This window comes from Amaranthus tricolor, chromosome 7, assembly GCF_026212465.1.
Source record: "Amaranthus tricolor cultivar Red isolate AtriRed21 chromosome 7, ASM2621246v1, whole genome shotgun sequence".
In the NCBI taxonomy this organism is placed as follows: Eukaryota; Viridiplantae; Streptophyta; class Magnoliopsida; order Caryophyllales; family Amaranthaceae; genus Amaranthus; species Amaranthus tricolor.
Genome location: NC_080053.1, coordinates 16007568 through 16029175, shown reverse-complemented (window position 1 = coordinate 16029175; position 21608 = coordinate 16007568). Strand labels below are relative to the sequence as shown.

The window sequence follows — 21608 nt, the reverse complement described above, 5'->3', positions numbered from 1 at the left end:
AAGCCGAGTTGGAGTATGACTCCCCTTTTTGTTTAAATCTCTTTATTGTATTTGAGAGACTATTAGTTTAGTTGTTTAGATTTAGACTATTTTAAGGATGTATTTTGAACTTTGGACTTATTTCGATTTGGTTGTAATTTTCCCTATATTTTGGACAGTTAAGACTTCCGTTATATTGCTTTGGTTTGGTTCAAATATTTTACTTGGATATTGGTTTGACCTTTAAGTAAACCCTTATTTATGTTGGCAAAAGTAAGCTTCTGCTCGATTAATCTAAATTTCAATTAGTGTTTGCCTTCATAATTCGAGGCGATTACAAAGGGGACCTCAAATTCAATGTCTTTCTCACCTATGCATAATATTTTTTTCACACAAAACTCAGTAATTCCAATTTCACTACCATCATGCATAGAATCGTTAATGTAATTAACTTTATTATCTTGATTAACAAATTTACCACCACGAAAAACCCTTAACTTCACGGAATTAGACATCTGATTACAGCAAAAAAAACAATATCATCAATCTTTAACAAAACCCTAAATGTCGATTCACAAGAACACAAAAAAAACGCAGAACAAAGCAAAACCTAATAAAAGGAGGAAGAATTACCTTCAAGGGAGGATGACTGAACAATGAAGATAATGTTGACTGTGATGCAAAAGGAGCTAAAAGAGTTAAATGCAATTTTTTTTGTATTTTTTAAAGTCACTAATATGTAGGTAGTTGATAGTTGAGTTATGCATTAACTATAGTTAAATGACTTTTATTTTTAAAATTCAGTTAAAGGTAAAAAGGGTTGGTCAAAGGTAATTTAGGGTCAGTAACAGGTCATTTGTCAGACTGGGGTGAAGTGGCTGTATCGGTGTCGTATTTGGTAATTTGAAGGTTGTTGTTTGTAAAAATAAAAAAATCATCGCAACTGTTTATTTGAAAATGGCTAAACATCAAGACTATAGTTGATAATTCATCTATTTTATTGCAAAATTACTAAACTTTAAGACTATAGTTGGTAATTGATCCATTTTAAAATAAAATTAATAAGATAAGTTATGTAGTTCATATCATATATATTAGCCCAGGTGATGATTTTTTTTCTGAATTCGCCCCTAAATTTATCTATCATCTAACAAATTCCATTATCTTTAATTTTTGTAAATATTTTTTAAAAAATAAGTTTAGTCTTTAAGGAACCAAACAAGTAGTAATAATTACGAAAATGAACTCATCATTATCATTATCCTACCAGTGTATCCTACTCATAGAAAAACTACAGATAGGGTCTAAGGAGGGAAGAACGACGACAACTCATACCCATAATGGAGAGTGCGGCCAAAGAGTCCCCCAACTCGAAAAAGATAAAGAGACATAACCATTCGGGAAAATAAATTAAATATCTATAAATTACGTAAATGAACTATTTAGTAAAAAAAATTTAAAATTTTTAATAATTTAACAAAAATGGTTGAAAAAGTTAAAAGCTAAAATTTCAAACTTTACGAGGAAATTTCCTGCAATGGGACTGGGACCTACATGTTGAACAGAAGCTATTTCTACTTTCTACTGTTGCAGTCCTACTCTTAATCTTCTTAGAGCAGAATAAAAGAAGGATATCTAATATTTTCTCTACTTAGAGTTTTCCCATTTTGCTGCATTTTTCTACTCCAAGACTGAAAGAAGCAAATCGTGGATGGTATTCTTTTTCTTTTAAAATTATTTGATTCTACTTTGATATAATATTATGAGTTTGGGTTTTGAGTATTTGGCTCTTTATGCAATTGTGTATTCTGGATTGTTATAATCTCTATGTTTTGTTATATGCCTTTTAGCTCCCATTTTTAGTTTGTGAATTTACATATATGGAGAAAGCTTCTTCTTTATAATTCTTAATTACCATTTCCCCCATTTTGTGATCTACATTCTACAATAGTTTTGTTAGGAAGAAACCTTCGGATTTTCATTCACTGCCTAATTTCGGATACTATCATGGCATCAGCTTAGAGCCTTAAATTGTTTGGGGTCATAAAATATATTTTCATTACGATATTAACTTGAATTAAATTTAAGTACAATTTATATTTTAATTACAATATTTTTTATAGTAAAATAGTTAAAATATCAACGACACAAAATAAAAGCTATTTATTATTATTACGCCTTAAATTTTTAGATGTCTTTTCATTTTTTGTACTATGATCAAAAATAAATGACATGACTCTAATACTAGTATGGGATGGACCAATCTCTCAATTTGAAATGGAGTAGTAGTACATGTGTCTTAAACCAAGTCAGCTACCATTCACTTGTGTCATTTTTTCTTGTGTTATGTCATATGATTTAACAGTAACAAAGTTTTTATTTTAAATAACCTGGCCATGGCAGGTGGGCCGGGGCGTAGATTCCCCTGCTTTCATTAGAGTAGTATTGAAATGAAGAAAGCTTCCATCTCTTCAATATAGAAGTTGTATTTTTGTGACTTGTAGAGAAAGCTTTTTTCTTGCAACTTTCAATTGTTCTTAATTTTTGATAGTCTGTGGCTTATTCGCCTGCTTGACAAATGGCCCATCAACTGTGCATTGAGCCGGGTAACTTATTGCAAATTTGGCCAACTCATAATATCAATAGAACAAATCATTTCTTTAATACCAGCAGTCATAACTAATTTAAAATTGATTTTGGGTTGAATGATAGGCCGGGTCTTGAGTAGGTCTGGCAAGTCTAGCGGTTCTAGGTTAGATAACGCGGATTTAAGTCTTTAATGAGTCTAAAGAGAGGATTTGAGTCGGGTTTAAGTCTCAAGTCTCTAGGCTCAATACAAACCATTTATTATTTTTTTACTCCGGAACTAGACTCAAATCCACTAGATCTCAATTAATTGAAGCCATACCATAAAAATAGGGCACGAGTCTGGGGGAGTCCTATAAGATCTTAGCCTCATAACCATCCTTACTCATTAGATAAAAACAAGTGTATAACACAATGATTTGACTCTTCAAAGCTCCAAAATGCCTCAATAAGTTCATGCCGAATCCCCATTATACTAAACAACCCATTTGCTTGAAAGATTTTTTAATTCTAAACATCTATGTATATGAAGTATTTTCAGTTAAGAAGTTGCTTGTTGATTGTTGTGCAAACATTCCATTATGATTTATGAACTAACCTAGAACAAACCTGTTCAAAGTTTTACATTTTGTAGTGATTTGATTTAATTTCAATCCTAATATTTTCTTGTCTGGTTTCTAGGACTTTGTTGCAATGATTGGTCTTAAGAACCTACTGGTAATTCTACTTTGTTTAGCTTTTATGAGCTATCATCTCTTTCCGCGAACTGAAGCCTTGGTTAGAATGACTCTAAAGAAGCGTGTTCTTGATCGCGATACATTTAGCGCAATTAGATTTGCAAGGAAGTTAGCATCCGATAGAGACTTTATGAAGTTGCTTCATTCTAGTTATGATGGTTCGGAAACTGATGTAGTGTATTTAAAGGATTACTTAGGTGGTCAATACTATGGAGAGATTGCTATTGGCACCCCTCCACAGAAATTCAATGTGATATTTGATACTGGAAGTTCCAATCTTTGGGTTCCATCAGCAAAATGCTTGTTCTCCGTAAGTAATACTAATGACTAATACTAGTACTATATGCTTTTGACCTTGACAAAATGGCGTGATTCTTGGACTTACTATTAGTTTCCATACAGATTCCTTGCTATTTCCACTCCAAGTACAGAGCCAAAATGTCGAGTACATACACTGCCATCGGTAAAGATGCTCTTTCCGTTGGAAATACTTCACATGTGAGAAAAGATCCCACATCGATAAAATAGTGGGTTGTGGACTTACATATGTATTGGGTGAGCTAATCCTCCTACAACCATATGGTTTTAGGAAACAATGAACCTCACCAATTGTATGTGCAAGTCAATGCTATTGACCCGTGGGTTTGTGAGACCGAGCCCACAGGTCTCCCGTGTCTACACAAGTGGCCACAATGAGATTCTGTAACGAATTGTCACGGCCTAAAAGTTTCATAATATATTAGTTGGTTAATTGATTGTATGAATCGTATTTTTGACAAAGTTTTTTATAGGGAAATCTTGCCGTGTAAAATATGGTTCGGGTTCCATCTCTGGTTTCTTCAGTCGGGATGATGTACAAGTTGGAGACCTTGTTGTCAAGGTCCAGGAATTTATAGAAGCAACCAGAGAAGAGAGTATAAGTTTTCTACTTGCTAAATTTGATGGTATATTTGGACTTGGGTTCAAAGAAATTTCAGTTGGAAATGCTACTCCAGTATGGTAAGCCGATCTTTATTAGACTCGTAAGACTACGTTATCTATTTTGTTCTTCGGGTGGAATATTGGATGTGCTAATTGCAAAATCATGTGTAGGTATAACATGGTTGATCAAGGACTTGTAAAATATAAGGTTTTCTCATTCTGGCTTAATAGAGACCTAGAGGGGGAAGTTGGAGGGGAGTTGGTCTTCGGAGGAGTTGATGAGAAACATTTCAAGGGAATGCATACTTATGTGCCATTAACCAAAAAAGGTTATTGGCAGGTACGTAGTGAGACACTCATTTTCGGGTTTATTATACTTCATCCATCTCAGCACACGTGTCTTTTGGATACAAATGTGAACCACAAATAGCTTTTCAAAATAGCGAATTGACTCACTTATGGTGAACCGATAAAAAAGAAAATGAAACGGTTGTGCTTGGATTGATGGAGTGTTATGTTATTTTTTTCTTTAAAGTGTCACTTATTGTGAATATTATGATTTTATCTTCTCAGTTTAACATGGGAGATTTTCTGATTGGAGATTACTCAACAAGTAAGTTCAAATTATGAGTTTGAGATCTGACTAATAGGATGCCCATGCTTTGCCATTTATTTAAAAGGGACTTCACTGAAAATATAATCCCATGTACCCCTCATTGTCACACATACGGGTTTTGCTACATTTCTATTTTCGGTCATAACCTACGCTCTTTCTTTCATTCTTATCCACGCATTTCTCTCACATCTTGATAAATCACACTTTTTATTTCTTTTTCTCTCTTTTCTTGGTTTGCAAAAACTTGTACTTGTAGCAAAAGACATGGGATAGTGGGAGTATTCTTGTTTTTGGATGTGCATAGGGATTGAACAACCACTTTGAAAATCTTATCACTAACAAGTATAAAGTTGTGTACACGGTACATCTAACCCACCGCATCCTGCTTAAGGGGCAGCCTAGGTTGCAACCATATGATGGCATTGGGTGAACGGATTGTATGTATGTTTAGGAAACCTTGAATAACGCCGTAAGCCTGGTTCCTCTTATGTTATTGCTGTGTTGCTTCATGCTTTCAGGTTTCTGTGCTGACGGTTGTGCAGCTATTGTAGATTCTGGGACATCATTGATTACAGGTCCAACGGTATGCCTGCAACTTTTCTGATTAAGCCTGAAGTTTCTTAATTGTTAGAGTATATAAGATATCCTGGGGCTTCAACCATCAGCTTAAACTCTCCTTATACCTTGCGCGAAATATTCCACTTCGAAATGAAGGGTGCGTGAGATTCGAACCTGTAACCTTCCGTCACGTAGGCTTCCGATACCATGTCAAGGAACCAACTCAACCAAAAGCTTAAGCTGATATGTTATATAATCTAACATTACCCTCTTAGACTCTTACTTTTACTACTTTTTCTTGTAGTTAAAATTTGTTGAAGATATCCCAGATTAGTTTATCTCACCAGCCTCTTGATGTCAGGCTGTTATTACCGAAATCAACCACGCTATTGGTGCTGAAGGTGCTGTAAGCCATGAATGTAAAGATGTTGTTGATCGTTACGGAGAGATGATTTGGGATCTTTTGGTTTCTGGGGTTTGTTCTATGTTTCCTTTCTCGTTGCGTTGTTTTCATTATTGTTATGAATTCGAAACAAATATCTAATACGAGTTTCTGTCATGCAGCTGGAACCAAACCAAGTGTGTTCTCACCTTAACTTGTGCACCATGTGTGAGAGGTTAGGACGTTCTATCACTCGTAGTTTTTCCTTCTAATCCGTCATCAATTATCAACTTAAACTTTGTTCTTTCTCATTAATTGCCGACATAAAAAGGTTTTCATAATACTCGAGCATTTTTGTGTGCAGTGATGGTATTGAATCTGTTGTCGAAAGAGAGAGAGTGAACGATGTTGGAGGAGGCTTGTTTTGCACCCCGTGTAAGTTGACTGTAATTTGGGTTCATAACAAATTAAAACAAACAAAAACCAAGGATCTTGTACTTGAGTATGTAGACAAGGTAATGAAATTTGAACTACACTTTTCGTCTTACAATTCTGAAAGGTTTGATTTTGAAAACAAAATGTTGCTTTGTGCAGCTTTGCGGTAGATTACCGAGTCCACATCTGGAATCAGTGATAGACTGTAACAAAATCTCCATCTTGCCAAATGTGACCTTCACAATCGGCGATAAACCTTATACCTTAACCCCTGAACAGGTTTGTTTTCCTTAGATAACCGGATATAAATTTCATTGCCCAAATGTCATTAAATGGCTTCCATTATTTGTGCTGAATGCTGATTTACACGATACAATTCCTTACTTTTGAATTCTGTTCGATAAAAATTAATCATATGCTATTCTTCAGAATTACTAGTATGGTACATCTTCCCTCACCTTCAAAACGAAAAAAGAGGAAAACGTATCCCTTTTTTATGCAATTCAAAACAATGCAATATGCTCGGCCTTTAGGCCATGTTTGGATTCTGTTGCGATGGTCTATCCTACATAGATGAATTAAAAATGGTGTACATACTTTATGAGTCATTGGAGTCCTTCCTCCCATTGGCATATGATTTTGGGATGATGTTTCTTTAGCTTATGGAGTGTGTGCACCTCGTGTTTCCCCGATTATATGCTGACATTGACAATAAGTCCAACTCAACTTAACAGATTCGGAGTAACGAATAAAAGGGTAAGAAGAGTAAATTAAAAAAAAAAAATCATGCCAGGGATTGGGGGTAAGTTAGAAAAAGGAAAGGACATGCTATATAGATAGAAACCTAACACAAAAACAAGTGGTAAATTGTGAATTTAGTGACTGTACTTCTGGTTATGTTTTTGGAGGTAGTTTGCTAATTCTTGACCTCTTTGACATATCCAATATACTTAACATTTTCAATAACATTGGATTTGAATCTTGCAGTACATTATGAAAACTAGAGCAGGCTTTGCAACTATTTGCCTTAGCGGATTCATGGCATTTGATGTGCCTCCTCCTAAGGGTCCTCTGTGGTATGTTTTTCCAAAACGAAGCATTACATTTACGGGTTTTCCTTCTTTCTCACAATGATCTGCTTGTTTACTTGCAGGATCCTCGGAGATGTTTTCATGGGAGCTTATCACACAGTGTTTGACTATGGTAATCTTCAATTGGGTTTCGCGGAAGCTGCTTGATTAGCTGATCGTATCACTGCCCATTTCCTGTAATTGTACAATAGTGTGCTAATGGTTGTTTAGATGCAGTAGTAGAAGTGTAGAACCAAGCTGGTAAACTCAGGAACATAAAAATAAATGAGAAGTTGAATGTTACCGGGGAGTTCGGTGAACAACCCTCCTCATCACATAACAAGGGAAAATCATGACTATTTTAGTATGTGAATGGTTTAAAAATCTAAACTTCTAATTTTTTTTTAATACTACTATTTATTGAAGAAGAATCAACTCTTTTGAGTGATGAAAACCAATGTTTTAGAAAACGAAATTTGATACGATACGAGAAACAGATCCAAAAATGAGAAATAATATATTAGAAGTTTCAAAAACGTGGAAACAAATGTGATTCTTAGAAATAAATAAGTGCAAAAAAATTCAAAACCTTACATAACTGAAGTCTAAATAATTAGATTAGAAAAAATATATATATTAAGGAATGATACTAGTGAAGTCTAAAGCATAACAAACATAAAGTAGAAAATAGAAAAGAAAAAAAAGACACAAAAAATAGTACTTTTAAAAGCAAGAGAGAGAAAAGAGTTAAAACATAATATAAAAAAAAGAGTGTTGCTATATTTCGGACATGACCTTATTAAAGCAATGGACCAGCTCAATACAAGGAAAATATGACCTAGTGAAATATAGACTTAATCTAGTAGTTTAACCTAAATTACTACTTTTATGCGGCTGGGAGCTTGGAACTTCATCTTCTTCCCCAATTTTCTTCCCTCCATTAAAATAGAGAAGGTAAGCTCTATTTTTTTTCTTAGTTTCTCAACAAACAACAACAAGCTTCACCGGAGCCAGATCGCCAGCACCTGCAATCTGAGTTGCGAATCCTCACGACTCTGGCATGGGCGTTTCCGACTAGAGACCGGAGGTCCGAACTGGGTTTTGCGCTTCAATGATGACTGGCTTTTAGCGTCGTTTACTAAAAGACTAGTTACACAAATAATACTTGTAAACACCCTAATACTACTACAACTAGTGTAATGGTAAGTAGGGGATCAAACCTCAAGGATATGGGATCCAAGACTCAAGACTTAATGTAGGGACGTATATATGAAATGTTAGGTTGTTGAAGTCTACTAATGACGATAAAGTAAAGCAAGACTAAGAACGATATTAATCAATAGAAGACAAACGATGATATGAAGGTCAATATGGACACGAGATAAGCTAGATCAAGGGAGATTGAACAACAATCAATCAAGACACTCAAGATAGCGAGAGGAAGTTGGTGACCCCACAAGTCACACGAACGACCTATAATCGCCCTATGTCTCCTAAGGAGTGGCAGGAAAAGATTCGCATCGAGTATCAATCAAACAATCATCATCAAACTCAAACTCTAACCCTACACATTGAAGAACTAGATCAATTCTAGGGTTTCACTAATCAAACGCCTAAAGAAACTACTCACACATGCTAATAACAATAAGGGCAAGAGTAAAACAAAGACATGACTTAAAGCATAAAGAACTTGAATGTAAATAAACAAGAGTGCAATAGAGAAAGCAATAAATGACACTAACAACAATATTAAAAGACAAGAAGAGCAATAAATGAACGCAATAACAATAACTATTTTATCAATGCAAAGAAATCAACCAAAGCAATACAGGAAAACAATAAATGACATTAAGCAATAACGGAAATGAAAACTTACATAAATGAGATTGCTAGAATGAAAGAAAGTTTGAATCCAAAATATAATACTTGAAAAATAATGCTTGAAGAAAATAACTTAAAATGTAATGAAAAGCAATAGATTGAAAGCTTTAAATCTAAACTAGGGTATTAGTGAAAGAAAGAAAGCAGCAAATGATGTTTTAAGATGAGGCACAAGAGCTCTCAAAGTAGGCATAGGGTTTATTACAAAAAAGAGATATTTATTGCCAAAAACTATAGGGGGTAAAAGCCCAAAAAGAACCCTTAAGGAAAGGCTTCGCGAAGAAATCGATACACACAGAATTGGGGCTCATTCGCCCGAATGATATGGTCATTCGACCGAATCCAGGTCCATTTGCCCGAATGGATCCTAATTCAGCCAAAACTATAACACTTACGATTTTAACATTCTTATTTATCGTTTTAAATTAAAATTATTTGTAGGATCAATTACCAACCATAGCCTTAAAGTTTAGTCATTTTAAAATAAAGAGCCTTAAAAACACCATAATTAGAGGTAAGTTTTCTTTTTAAAGTGCCATTGCATTTTCTTCAAATCCCCACTTCATCTTCTTCAAATCAGTTGCATTAAAAACGTCATAATTAGAGGTAAGTTTTCCAAATACTTGTTCATTATCAATGCAGGTTTAATTTTAGATTTGGGTTTATTCACCACCCTATTCTTCTTCTTCTTCTTCTATTCCCTCTAACTAAATTTAGGGTTTTTCAAAATATAGATATCGACATCATCTTTGAATCACAAAACTCGAATGGAATGCTATTGTGGTTATGATGTATCTATGCAAAGGGGATGGATTGTTCAAATCCCAGGTAGAAGATTTGTAGCTTGTCATGACTATGATGTGCATAACAATATAAGAAGCTATAACTTTCTTTGTTAGGTGGACAAACCTATGACTGAATGGAAAAAGAAGGTCATATTGCACCTTATTGTGGGAAGAACAAATCTTCAAAGGGAAGTTGAAACTTGCAAAAGGAAATTGGATTTGGCCAACAAGAAGATTAAGAAGACAACCTCAAAACGGGTCATCATGAAGCTGCTCTATTCACAATGAGTTTAGAGATGCGTATTGTTTGTTAATACATTTCTTGGTGTTATCATTGTGTCATAGATAATTAGTTACTGTGTGTAGGATTTGCTGAATTATGAAGGTCTAGTATGTTATATTTTAGAGTTTATGCAATACGCTAAAGATCATGTTGTATTAAGTTATATCTTGAATGTAGAACAATATGTATTTTGAATGAAGATGTAAGCAAGGTATTTTGAATCATAATATCAGTAATTTGAATCATAATATTCATAATCATCAAATGTTCATCATAATATCAGTACAAACTGCCCATTCCAAATGTCTCACCACAAAATGACATTTAATTACAGCATACATTACATAACTCCTAAACACTTAAAAAGCTAACAATGTTCCAAAAAAATTCATTACATATTGAAGTTAAACGCACACTGATGTTGGGCTATCAGGGTACTCATACCATCTAAAATAGTGGACCAATCATCTAAATTCATTACATATTGAAGTTAAAAGCACACTGATGTTGATGTTGCTTCTTGTTTGTTTTGTCTTCATGCCCTTAACCTAGCAGACCAATCATTAGTCAATGGTGGCCTTCCACCTTTCTTCTTTGGTCCAGGTGGTGCAGGTTCAGTACTCTTGCACTTCCTTTTGTCGTTCCCTGGTTGCTTACAAAATGAACACTTGACTTGCTTATCTATCTCCTTGCCTATCTGATAAGCACTTGCACTTTCTTTCTACTTCTTGCCCTTACTCTTTTCACCAGGCTCCAATCTCATCTTTTTCTTTGAAGACCTTCGAGGCAACCTTTTTTATAATAGAGGGTCTTGTTAGATGTGAGGTTCTTTTTTCCAATCAAAAGCACTAGGTATAGGTTTGATTATTGGAGCATAAGCCTTAGCATAACTAGCTCTGCTATAGTACTTGTTTCGGTAATGAAACGAGGAAGTGGAAAACACTTGAAATACCGTGAATAGAAGCGTTATCTGCAGCGACGATTCGTGGAAGGAAGCGACTTGAATTCCTGAAACACAACATGTTAGCCTTGTCCAGGGGGTGATCTCCCGGAAAACCCCTCCGACGCTCAAGTTAGAGCGGTAATGTAAGATTATTATATAGACGATTATAAACCGAATGCAAGAATTAAGATATCAAGGTTGATATTGCTGGTATTTTGGTAGGCTAATGAAATGGAGTGTGAGTAAGGATATTAAGAGGGTTATTTTCAGATGATCCATTCCCTTCTGATGTTGGCCTCTATTTATAGTGGTGAAGAAGGAAGTTATTTCTGAGAAGAGGTGGATTATCATGGGGGTAATGGGCAGTTATCAGCCTTAGAAGAAGGAGAACCATGCATTGTGGAATAGATGGGAAGTTGGGTCAACCTGGAGGTTACTTTCCTGGGAGAAGTTAGGGTATTTTGTGGGTCACTTGCTCATGGGCCAACTAAGGAGTTGGGAAAATTCAGGAAAAGCCCATTGACTAAAAGTCAAGGTCAATCCAAAAGGTCAAAGGGTATTAAGGTAATATGACATTAATAATTTAAATAAATAAATAAATTAGGTAAGTGTTACCATGACAGTACTCATCTATAAACTCTTCAAAATTTTCTCTACTATTCATTAAGGTTGCATATGCATGATGACATGGAATACCTGTCAATTGCCATCTAAAACATCTACAAGTCCTTTCATCCAAATCAACTAAACAAGTTTGGTCCTTATAATCAACCTCAAACAAGGTGCTACTAGCTACTCTAGCAATACAACATTTATATGCCTCAACAACCCATTCAAACTGTTTGTTTTACATAAGGCAATATACCACCTTCTAGTAAATTCAACCCTTACCTTTTCTTATGGTGTCTTTACATTACAAACCTTCTAATTCATTCTATATGTGTCAACAAATTTTTGTCCCTACATGGACTTAAAGCAACAATGAAAGACTCACACATATTGTTGAACAACATATTTGACTTATAAACAATGTCAAATGCATACCTACTCCGTGCATTTGATGGTATTGAAGCTATATAATCATACGCCTCAGCATTAAGATCTTTCAACTCATTCATCTTCTCCTTAAACTTGGTTTGCAATGGAAGAATTCAATATAAAGAAAAATAAATAGCTAATGAGATTGTTAAAAATGTAACTAACAGTAGATATTCTACCTCAATTGTTGCTTTGGCAGCAGACCATAACACAAACTTGTAGGCCTCTCCTGACCACTTCTTGTTTTAAAACTCGCCCAAAGATGCCTCCAAAAATACCTTGTATTAGCCTCAGGAACAATATCATCCAGAGCTCTTATAAGTCCCTATGATGAAATTTTGTGACTACAAACCAACATAGTAACAATAAATTAATGAAAAAAAATACATTTACAATCAATACCTTCTGCCTATCAGACATGAATGTATAACCCTTTCCAGCTTCTGTACCCAGACATTCTTTTAGATTGGTCTAGACTGACCAGGTCTGAAAATCCTCCAAATTAACAAATGCCCAGGCCAATGGGTATATGTATGTGTAACATCCCGATATTTTTTTTCCGATATATTAAATGATTTGCTAGTAATATTATTATTATTATTATTCTTTTTAGAAGAATATATTTCTTTTTATTATTTATTTTGTTAGTAGGTTAGATCATGAGACTTCAACTTTTAAGGAAATTAAAACCATTTTAAGTCCAAACCTTTTTCCTAACCTATCTTAAAAAAAAGAAGAATAAAAGTGGGAATTTGAATCATTTTGGCCGGCCATATGGAGTATCTTGGGGGGATTTGTAACTTCTTAGGATATTGAAAGATTAAGGAGTTATTGCCTTCCATAAGTATTGCCTTAATTTTCCTAATTTCGTTATTTCCTTAATCTCCTAATTTCCTTACATCTTTTCATTTCACCCCATTTGCAAGTAAGAAAACACTCCCAAAACCCTCTAATCCTCACGCCTAATCCTCTATTGATTCATCAATTTTGGTGTTTTGTTCTTGAGCAATTGTGAGTAATTCTTTATCTAGTTTTTATTTTTAAGTTTTAATTTAAATTTCTATGATTTTTATGTGTGTTATTTTATGGTTTATGATTTGTTAATGATTTAAAATTCATGTATGAAAGTATGATGTATTTTTCTATCTAAATTAATGTATGGTTTTTTAGGGTTTTAGATATGTTACATGTGTGTGAAGAATTTGTTTGATGGATGATAGAAAAAAAAAAAAACAAAATATATATATATATATATATATATATATATATATATATATATATATATATATATATATATATATATATATATATATATATATATATATATATATATATATATATATATATAGAAAAAAAATGTATGTGGTGTTAGAAATTTATTTATTTTTGATTAATAGAAGGAATTTATAATGTTGGTAAAAAAATATACATGTATATATGTGATGTGTATGTGTGAAAACATTTGTGTAAAAAGAATTATATTGAAAAAAAAATATATATATATATATATATATATATAATAATAATTCATTAAAATTTATTTTTTATGTAAATTTTGTTGTTTAGATTTAATAGGACATAAAGCATTGTTATTTATATTTTTGTGATAAAAAAATGATGGAATGACAAAATCCCGTAGGTTTTGAAAATGGTGAAAAAAAATGTGTTTTTGGAACATTTTTGGCTTTAAAATTAAGTTAAAAATACTTATACTATGTTATAAATTATGAAAATTAGTACCCGGGGGATTTGACGCCTTCCGGACGCAACGGTGAAGTCGGATTTTCAATTTGACACTTTTAAGTTGAGTTTCTGGACAGATTGTATAGGCTGTCCTGTTTTGTGTATTTACCATGTTATAGTATGTGATGGATGTTCATGTTGTGTGTAGAATTCTAGGTATGGATGTGATTGTATATGTGTGTTATGGATGATTTGAGGAAAATGTGTATGTGTGCTTATTTCCTGAATACGATTGAACCTTGTAGGAAGTCGATTCGTGACCGGGAATTGATTAAGACGCTTGTGAGTTGGTTTTCTTGCTTAAGGTATGTACACGCAGCGAAGTTCGCATTAGTCCGATGTATCATATAATAATGGTATACAAAAGTAAATCATGGATATATAGTACGAATAATGTTATCCTTCGAATAAATAATTTTTATACATTGTTTTGATAAGCAGAGGTAGTATGACCTCACTAACCTTAAAGTGGACGTAGTATGACGTCAATTGGTGGAAATGAATTACTCGCAGTATATGGGGGCATTATGAGCCACCACGGGGGTACGCATACTTAACCATAGGCACCGAAGTAAGGCGAGTGTCTATGGTAGAGACTTGCTTAGGGGTTAGCTCCCCCTAATGTATTGTCTCACTTATGGAGATTTGGAGTGTACCGGCAGTAAGGCTGGATAGTACAGCAGTATGGCTGACTAATCTTTACATGAAAATAATAATTCTTAATAAGCATGATCGAAGCGTACGGTTCTGTGAATTGTCAGCTAATAAATTAAAACTTTCTCTTGTGTTATTATTTATTTGATATGCGACGTTTGCTGACGTGTACTTTTGGTCTTAACGACCCTGCGATGATGTTGTTTCCTATCTGGGCAATGACTAGCAGTAAGTTAAGTTGCAGGTTTGGGGAGTGAGGATTGGCCCTTGAAGAAATAAATCATTAGAATTTCTAGTTAAGTTTGAAGAACATTTGGTTTTTATGAGGCGATTTTCGTTCTCAAGTTGTAATAAGTAGATTTAACTTTTCGTTCTTATCCGCTGCTAAGAATTTCTTATTATCTAGTAGTTCTTAATAACGCTAATAGAACTCGATCCGCACGTTTTTCTTAACTTCAAAATCGTTTTAAACTGTTTTCTAACATCCCGGTTTGACTCGGATTATAGTTGTCTCGTTTTTAAAAGGTCATCTTCTCTTTTCGTACGACCCGAGTTATTCCGAAATGTTACAACTGGTATCAGAGCGAGAGTTTTATTTAGTGTTATTTATCTGTACCGATAGGCTAACGTTGAAAAAAAAAATTGACGAGAGAAAAGGGGTAGACATTAAAGGGATATGATGTGTTGTGCTTGGTGTCTTCAAACATGATGTCATGGATAACTTTGATGTGTGCATGATAGGATTTCTGTGCTTATATCTCTGATGCTCTGAATTATCTATCTTTGTCTTATCTCAGAAATTAATTGTCTTGTTTTCTTTCTTTGTGAGTCAGGAAGTTCGATTATTACTTTCTTTCATGGATAAAGGAAAAAGACCGGCCGAGGAGGGAATTAATACCCGAGAGGAACCCTGGAGAGCTTTAGTTAATGCCTCAGCCTAGGCAGAAATAGAGGCTCTGGGAATTTGGGATAGAAAAGAGTGAGAAAGTGATTTACATTACACCCGACGAATGGAAATGATCTACAAAAGGTCCAAACAAGTGTATGAAAGAATAATGGAAGGGGAGATGATTGCACTGAAAGAGAGGAGTGACCAGTTTCACCTAGAGATTGACAGAAGGGTAAGAGCAGTGCAAACTGAGGGTCGGGACGGAGTTGACGTTCCAGAGTCTAGTGGGGCAAGGAGAGATAGTAATGAGGAAGATATTTCCGTAGTAAACCCAAACTCAGTGTCACTAATAATCTTCGACGAGTTGGATTTCGAGAAGGATCCCGAGGAGGATCCAGAAGAGGACCCGGAGGAGGACCCAGAAGAAGAATTTGAGGAGGATTTCGAAGGAAATTCTGATGAGGAGCAGGGAGAATTTATGGAGGAGGATTCCTTAGGAGTGGTAGAAGAGCCTGATGAGGATAACTTAGGGGATGGATATAAAGCTGATGAGGAGGGGGAAATAGCTGATATAGAGGGAATTCTGAGCGATACTGATAGCGGAGTGGTTATTCTAGGGGGTTGGCCGGTGAGGCGAGAGGATCTCATGAGTGAGGAAGAAAGTGAGATCATGATGTGGGAGGAGGAACCACCTGAGCCAATAATTATAGAGTTTTCTGATTCCGTAGTGCGACTTACTATGAGTGATTCCTTATCGGTAGGAACCCCTTCAGATTCCGATAGCGCGTCTAGCGATGACTCTGGTGATGCTGATTTTGACCCTGATCAATACATGGAGGATCAGGACCGTCTGGATGCGTCGCCTTTATTTTCCTGATTGTTTTTACTTTATTTGATTATGCATGTGTACGAGTTCGTATGTCTAGTTCCTTAGTAGAATAAATTGTGAACTATTCTGTTAGTTAAGTGAATTGGTTGGTTATCCCGGACTTTTGTAGTATTTGAACAATGATTATGTGGGAATTTATACCCAAGTATTCTTTTTAGATTAGAACTATATGATATTATTGTTTTGAATTTGAATTTTGTTTTAAAAGTCTAAACATTAGTAAGTAGAATTGATTCAGTATTGTATTTATGGAAAAATGAATAGATTTGATTATAGACTCATTGTTCAACCTTTTTACCTTTAGGGCTACTACCTTGTTTATTTTAGAACAATAATAGAATGAATTTTCCTTAACCACAAACGTTGTAGAAATGTATTTACACACCTTGTTTAACCTAATGCAGTATACTTGCCATCATGCCACCCTTTTTGAAAAGGTCCGTGCCAAGAGGAAACTCTGATCGCGTGCTTCGAAACCTAGTTAAGGCCCTAGCTGGCGCAAGAAATCCGAGACCGAAATCCTTGGAGGAAAAGGCTTCGTCAATTAGTAAGAGAATAGCCCAGAGTAAACCCTCGACTTATAGTGGAAAAGGTGAACCTTCTATGTTGGAAAACTAGCTGAGAGAATTTGACAAGCTTTTTAGTGTGGTGAGATGTCCTGCTGAGCTTATGGTTGACCAAGCCGCGTTTTTCCTAGTGGAAGACGCTGACTATTGGTGAACGCATAGTAAGATGAGGTTGATATCAGAAAACGACGGTGACTTAAGCTGGGAAGCATTTAAGGGGGCGTTAAGGGACCAATTTTATCCGCGTCATGTTAGGAATGACAAATCAAATGAGTTTGCTAGGTTCGAAATGGGAAACCTAATGGTAGATGAATATTATCAGAAATTTATGGAATACTTGAAGTTTTGCCCTGAGGATGTCCCAACTGAGGGAAAGAAAATATAGCGTTTTGAGTTAGGTCTATCGTATGAGATCCAAAAACACATTGAGACTAATAGATATAATACGTTAGACCAGCTATACAAGAGAGCTGCGCAGATTGGAAATGTTATCAGGAAGGAAAAAGAGAAGTTGGCGCATAGCGGAGAAAAGAGAAAAGAACCCGTGTTTCAGAATGATACGAATGCGAGTAATCAAGTCCAAAATCAATTTAAGAAGCACAAACCGTTTGGAGGCTTTCAGGAGAAAGGTTTCCATTCTGGTCAAAACAGCAAGAATGGGGGAAATTCGAGACTAGAGGCTAGAATGCAGAAGCCTTTGTATGATCGCAATGGGAAGGAAAGAATCTTCAATTGTAGGAGATGCCAAAAGAATCACCCAGGAAGGGACTGCCGGGGTGCGTTAGTGGACTGTTCTTACTGTGGTAAGCCGGGCTATAGAATGTACGAGTGTTATACTCGCATAGGACAACAAGAGTTGCAAGGGGGAAATCATAGAGGTTTCCAACAACAAAGACTCACTAACGGACGGAGTAGTAATGAAGCTGGTAGGGGGAATCACAATGGTGGAAGTTTTGGCCGAAACTTGGGAGGTGCCTCAAACCTTAGGTTTCCGGGAAATAACTCCGGTGTTCAGCAACGACCGGGAAATGCTAGAAACGAGAATTTCTTTTCAAGCCAACGTGGTAATCAAGGAGGCGTTACTACTTCTACCCAGAACGACGGCAGGCTTTCGGCAGTTAACTCGAGGGAGGCAGCGCAGGCGTCGGATGTGGTCATAGGTACTTTCTGTATTAATACAAAATCCGTTAAAGTACTTTTTGATTCTGGTGCATCGTGCTTGTTTGTTTCAAAGTCTAGAGTTAAGGATTTAGAATTGGAGAACCCCGAGGAAACATCTTTTTCAGTCTCTACTCCTTCCGGGGAGATTTTTCATTGTAATACGTTGTTCCGTGAAGCGCCGGTTAAGATAGGGAAAGTAAAATTACCAAGTGATTTATTTTCTCTAGAAATGAATGATTTAAATGTAATTCTTGGGATGGATTGGCTAAGTAAATATAAGGCGATAATAGATTGTGAAGAACAGTCAGTGACCTTAAGTGGACCTAGGGGGAGAAGGTTAAATATAGGAGTCTTCCTAAGGGACCTAGGATAAAAATTGTATCGTCATTGAAGGTCTGGAAGTTAATCAAGCAAGGGAAACCGTGGTTTCTGTGTAGTATAAGTAAAGTAGAGGAGCGGGAGTCGCGGCTGGAAAACATTCCAGTGGTCTGTGATTTTAGAGATGTTTTTCCAGAAGAACTTCCTGGTATGCCGCCAAGAAGGGACGTGGACTTCTCGATTGATTTAATCCCTGGGACAGGGCCAATTTCAAAAGCTCCTTACCGAATGGCCCCAAAGGAGATGGAAGAATTGAAAGTCCAATTGGAGGAGTTGCTAGAGAAGGGTTATATAAGACCCAGTGTGTCGCCTTGGGGAGCCCCAGTGTTGTTTGTAAGGAAAAAGGACGGAATGATGCGTCTCTGTATTGATTACAGAGAACTTAATAAGCTCACTGTTAAGAATAACTACCCATTACCACGGATCGATGATCTTTTTGATCAGTTGCAAGGGGCAGGAGTCTTTTCCAAGATTGATCTGCGGTCCGGGTATCATCAGTTACGTATCAAGGAGGAGGATATTAGTAAATCAGCTTTTAGAACCAGATACGGACACTTCGAATTTACCGTGATGCCTTTTGGGTTGACCAACGCACCTGCAGCATTTATGGGGTTGATGAATCGGGTTTTTAACGCGTACCTCGATAAGTGTGTGGTGGTGTTCATTGATGATATTTTGGTATATTCCAAGAGCCAAGAAGAACATCAAGAGCATTTAAGGATAGTCTTGCAGATTCTGCGAGAGAATCAATTGTATGCTAAGTTTTTGAAGTGTGAATTTTGGTTAGAACAAATGGCTTTTCTGGGTCACATTGTTTTCTAAGGAAGGGATTTCCGTTGATCCAGCAAAAGTAGCAGCTGTTCGGGATTGGTCTACACCTCGGAATGTTATCGATATCCGGAGTTTCTTGGGATTAGCAGGATACTATCGTCGTTTTGTGAAGGACTTTTCTCGCATCGCTCGTTCACTGACAGCATTGATGAAGAAGGAAAAGAAGTTCGAATGGACTGAAGAGTGCGAGAGGGCATTTCAGTTGTTGAAGGAGAAGTTAACTACAGCCCCTGTGTTGACCTTACCTGATCCATCTTTGGAGTACTCTGTCTACAGTGACGCTTCCAAACATGGATTAGGTTGTGTTTTAATGCAAGATAGGAAAGTGGTGGCGTATGCTTCGCGTCAACTAAGGACTCATGAGGTGAATTATCCAACACATGACTTGGAGTTAGCGGCTGTGGTTTTCGCATTGAAAATCTGGCGACATTATCTTTATGGTGTCAAATGCAAGGTCTTTACGGATCATAAAAGCTTGCAATTTTTATTCACTCAATCCGAGTTGAATTTGCGCCAACGACGTTGGTTAGAACTTATCAGTGATTATGATTTGGAGATTTCCTATCACGAAGGCCGTGCGAATGTAGTCGCTGATGCTTTGAGTAGAAAATCGAGGCATTCAGTCTCAGCGTTAATAACCTTTGAGGAGTTGTGTAAGGAGTTTGGGAAAATGAACTTGGAGATAATCCAAGAAGGGGAATTGGAAGCCAAGTTGAGTGCATTGTCTATTCAACCTACCTTTTTCGAAGAGATTATGGCTAAGCAACTGGAAGACCCAAAGTTCATTAAACTTCGGGAACAGATCAGTGAAGGGAGAGCTGAAGGTTTTGCAATTCATGAGGACGGTAGTCTTCGTTTTGAAGGACGGTGGTGTGTGCCGGATGGGTGTGACTCCTTGAAGGAAAAATTATTGAACGAAGCCCATTATTCTAGATACTCGGTTCATCCTGGTGAAGATAAGATGTATTAAGATTTAAAATGCATGTTTTGGTGGTCAGGTATGAAAAAGAATATTGCAGATTTTGTTTCCAAGTGTTTAACGTGTCAAAAGGTTAAGAGTGAACATCGAAGACCAGCTGGGTTACTGCAACCTCGAGAAGTCCCGATATGGAAGTGGGATGACATATCTATGGATTTCGTGTTAGGGTTGCCACGAACTAAGGCTGGTAATGATACTCTTTGGGTGATTGTGGATAGGCTTACTAAGTCTGCAAGGTTTATTCCGAAGAACTGTAAGTGGGATATGGAACAACTTGCTCGTGCCTATATTAGATACGTTGTTCGATATCACGGAATACCTCGTACTATTGTCTCCGATCGTGATACTCGATACTTGTCACATTTTTGGAAATCATTACAGTAGGCTTTGGGAACCACTCTTCTTCATAGTACGTCTTTTCACCCTAAGACGGATGGTCAGACTGAACGTGTCAATCAGATACTAGAAGACATGTTGAGAGCAATAGCCATGGAATGGCAAGGTTCATGGGATGAACATTTGGATTTAGTAGAATTCTCTTATAATAACAGTTATCAGGCAACGATTCAAATGGCTCCGTTTGAAGCACTTTATGGTCGTAAGTGCCGTAGTCCTGTATGTTGGGATGATTTTACTGAATCTGTCACCTAGGACCTGATATGCTTGTGCAAATGACTGAGAAAGTAAATTTAATTCGCAATAAAATGAAGGCAGCCCAGGATAGACAAAAATCGTATGCCGATCTCCGACGTCGGCCTGATGAGTACGAGGTAGGCGACAAAGTTCTACTCCGTGTGTCTCCGATGAAAGGTGTGGTTCGTTTTGGTGCTCGTGGGAAGTTAAGCCCGCGTTTCATTGGTCCCTATGATATTGTGGAGCGGATTGGGAAGTTAGCTTACCGGTTAGCGTTACCTAATGCGCTAGGTGAAGTTCATGACGTTTTTCATATCTCTCAGTTAAAATGTTATGTTGCGGCTTCTTCGCATGTCTTGGACCCGGAACCGTTAGAGCTTGATGAAAGCCTCACCTATGAAGAACAACCTGTTCAGATTTTAGATAGAAAGGTTCGCAGTACTCGGCGAAAAGATGTTGCAATGGTTAAAGTTCTATGGTCCAATCATCGGTCACAAGAGGCAACTTGGGAAACAGAAGCTTCAATGCGAGAGAAGTATCCGTACCTTTTCCCTCAGGTTAGTAAGTTACGGGTACGTAACTTTTTAAGGGGGGTAGGAAGCGGTAGGATTTTGCGCGCTTTGAGTTATTTTGATCTATTTCTTTTGTTGTGTGCTTGTTTTGTCGTTTTT

The 21608-nt window shown here is 36.3% G+C and overlaps 1 protein-coding gene across 2 annotated transcripts; it reads left to right on the top strand.

Annotated features, from left to right (window-relative positions):
• Positions 1 to 1573: 1573 nt before the first annotated feature.
• On the top strand, positions 1574 to 7777 carry LOC130817819 (aspartic proteinase-like). 2 transcript variants are annotated; one of them, XM_057683734.1, is made up of 13 exons: positions 1574 to 1693; positions 3247 to 3612; positions 3705 to 3765; positions 4094 to 4301; positions 4395 to 4563; positions 4797 to 4836; positions 5358 to 5422; positions 5759 to 5872; positions 5962 to 6014; positions 6144 to 6294; positions 6374 to 6493; positions 7202 to 7290; positions 7368 to 7768. In XM_057683734.1, exons 1-13 carry the CDS (start codon positions 1691 to 1693, stop codon positions 7450 to 7452), a joined length of 1524 nt encoding a protein of 507 aa, XP_057539717.1. In that variant the 5' UTR covers positions 1574 to 1690; the 3' UTR covers positions 7453 to 7768. The 2 variants fall into 2 exon arrangements, with proteins under 2 accessions (XP_057539717.1, XP_057539715.1); XM_057683732.1 differs by lacking the exon at positions 1574 to 1693 and adding an exon at positions 2920 to 3105 and having other exon boundaries at positions 7368 to 7777.
• Positions 7778 to 21608: the final 13831 nt, after the last annotated feature.

What these genes read in the sequence shown, in the direction of transcription:
- LOC130817819 (XM_057683732.1), top strand. Translation starts at nt 3,022, where the DNA reads ATGCCGAATCCCCATTATACTAAACAACCCATTTGCTTGAAAGATTTT. An exon ending in GATTGGAGATTACTCAACAA is followed by an intron (nt 4,837 to 5,357) that starts GTAAGTTCAAAT and finishes TCATGCTTTCAG; the next exon opens with GTTTCTGTGCTGACGGTTGT. An exon ending in GGGATCTTTTGGTTTCTGGG is followed by an intron (nt 5,873 to 5,961) that starts GTTTGTTCTATG and finishes TCTGTCATGCAG; the next exon opens with CTGGAACCAAACCAAGTGTG.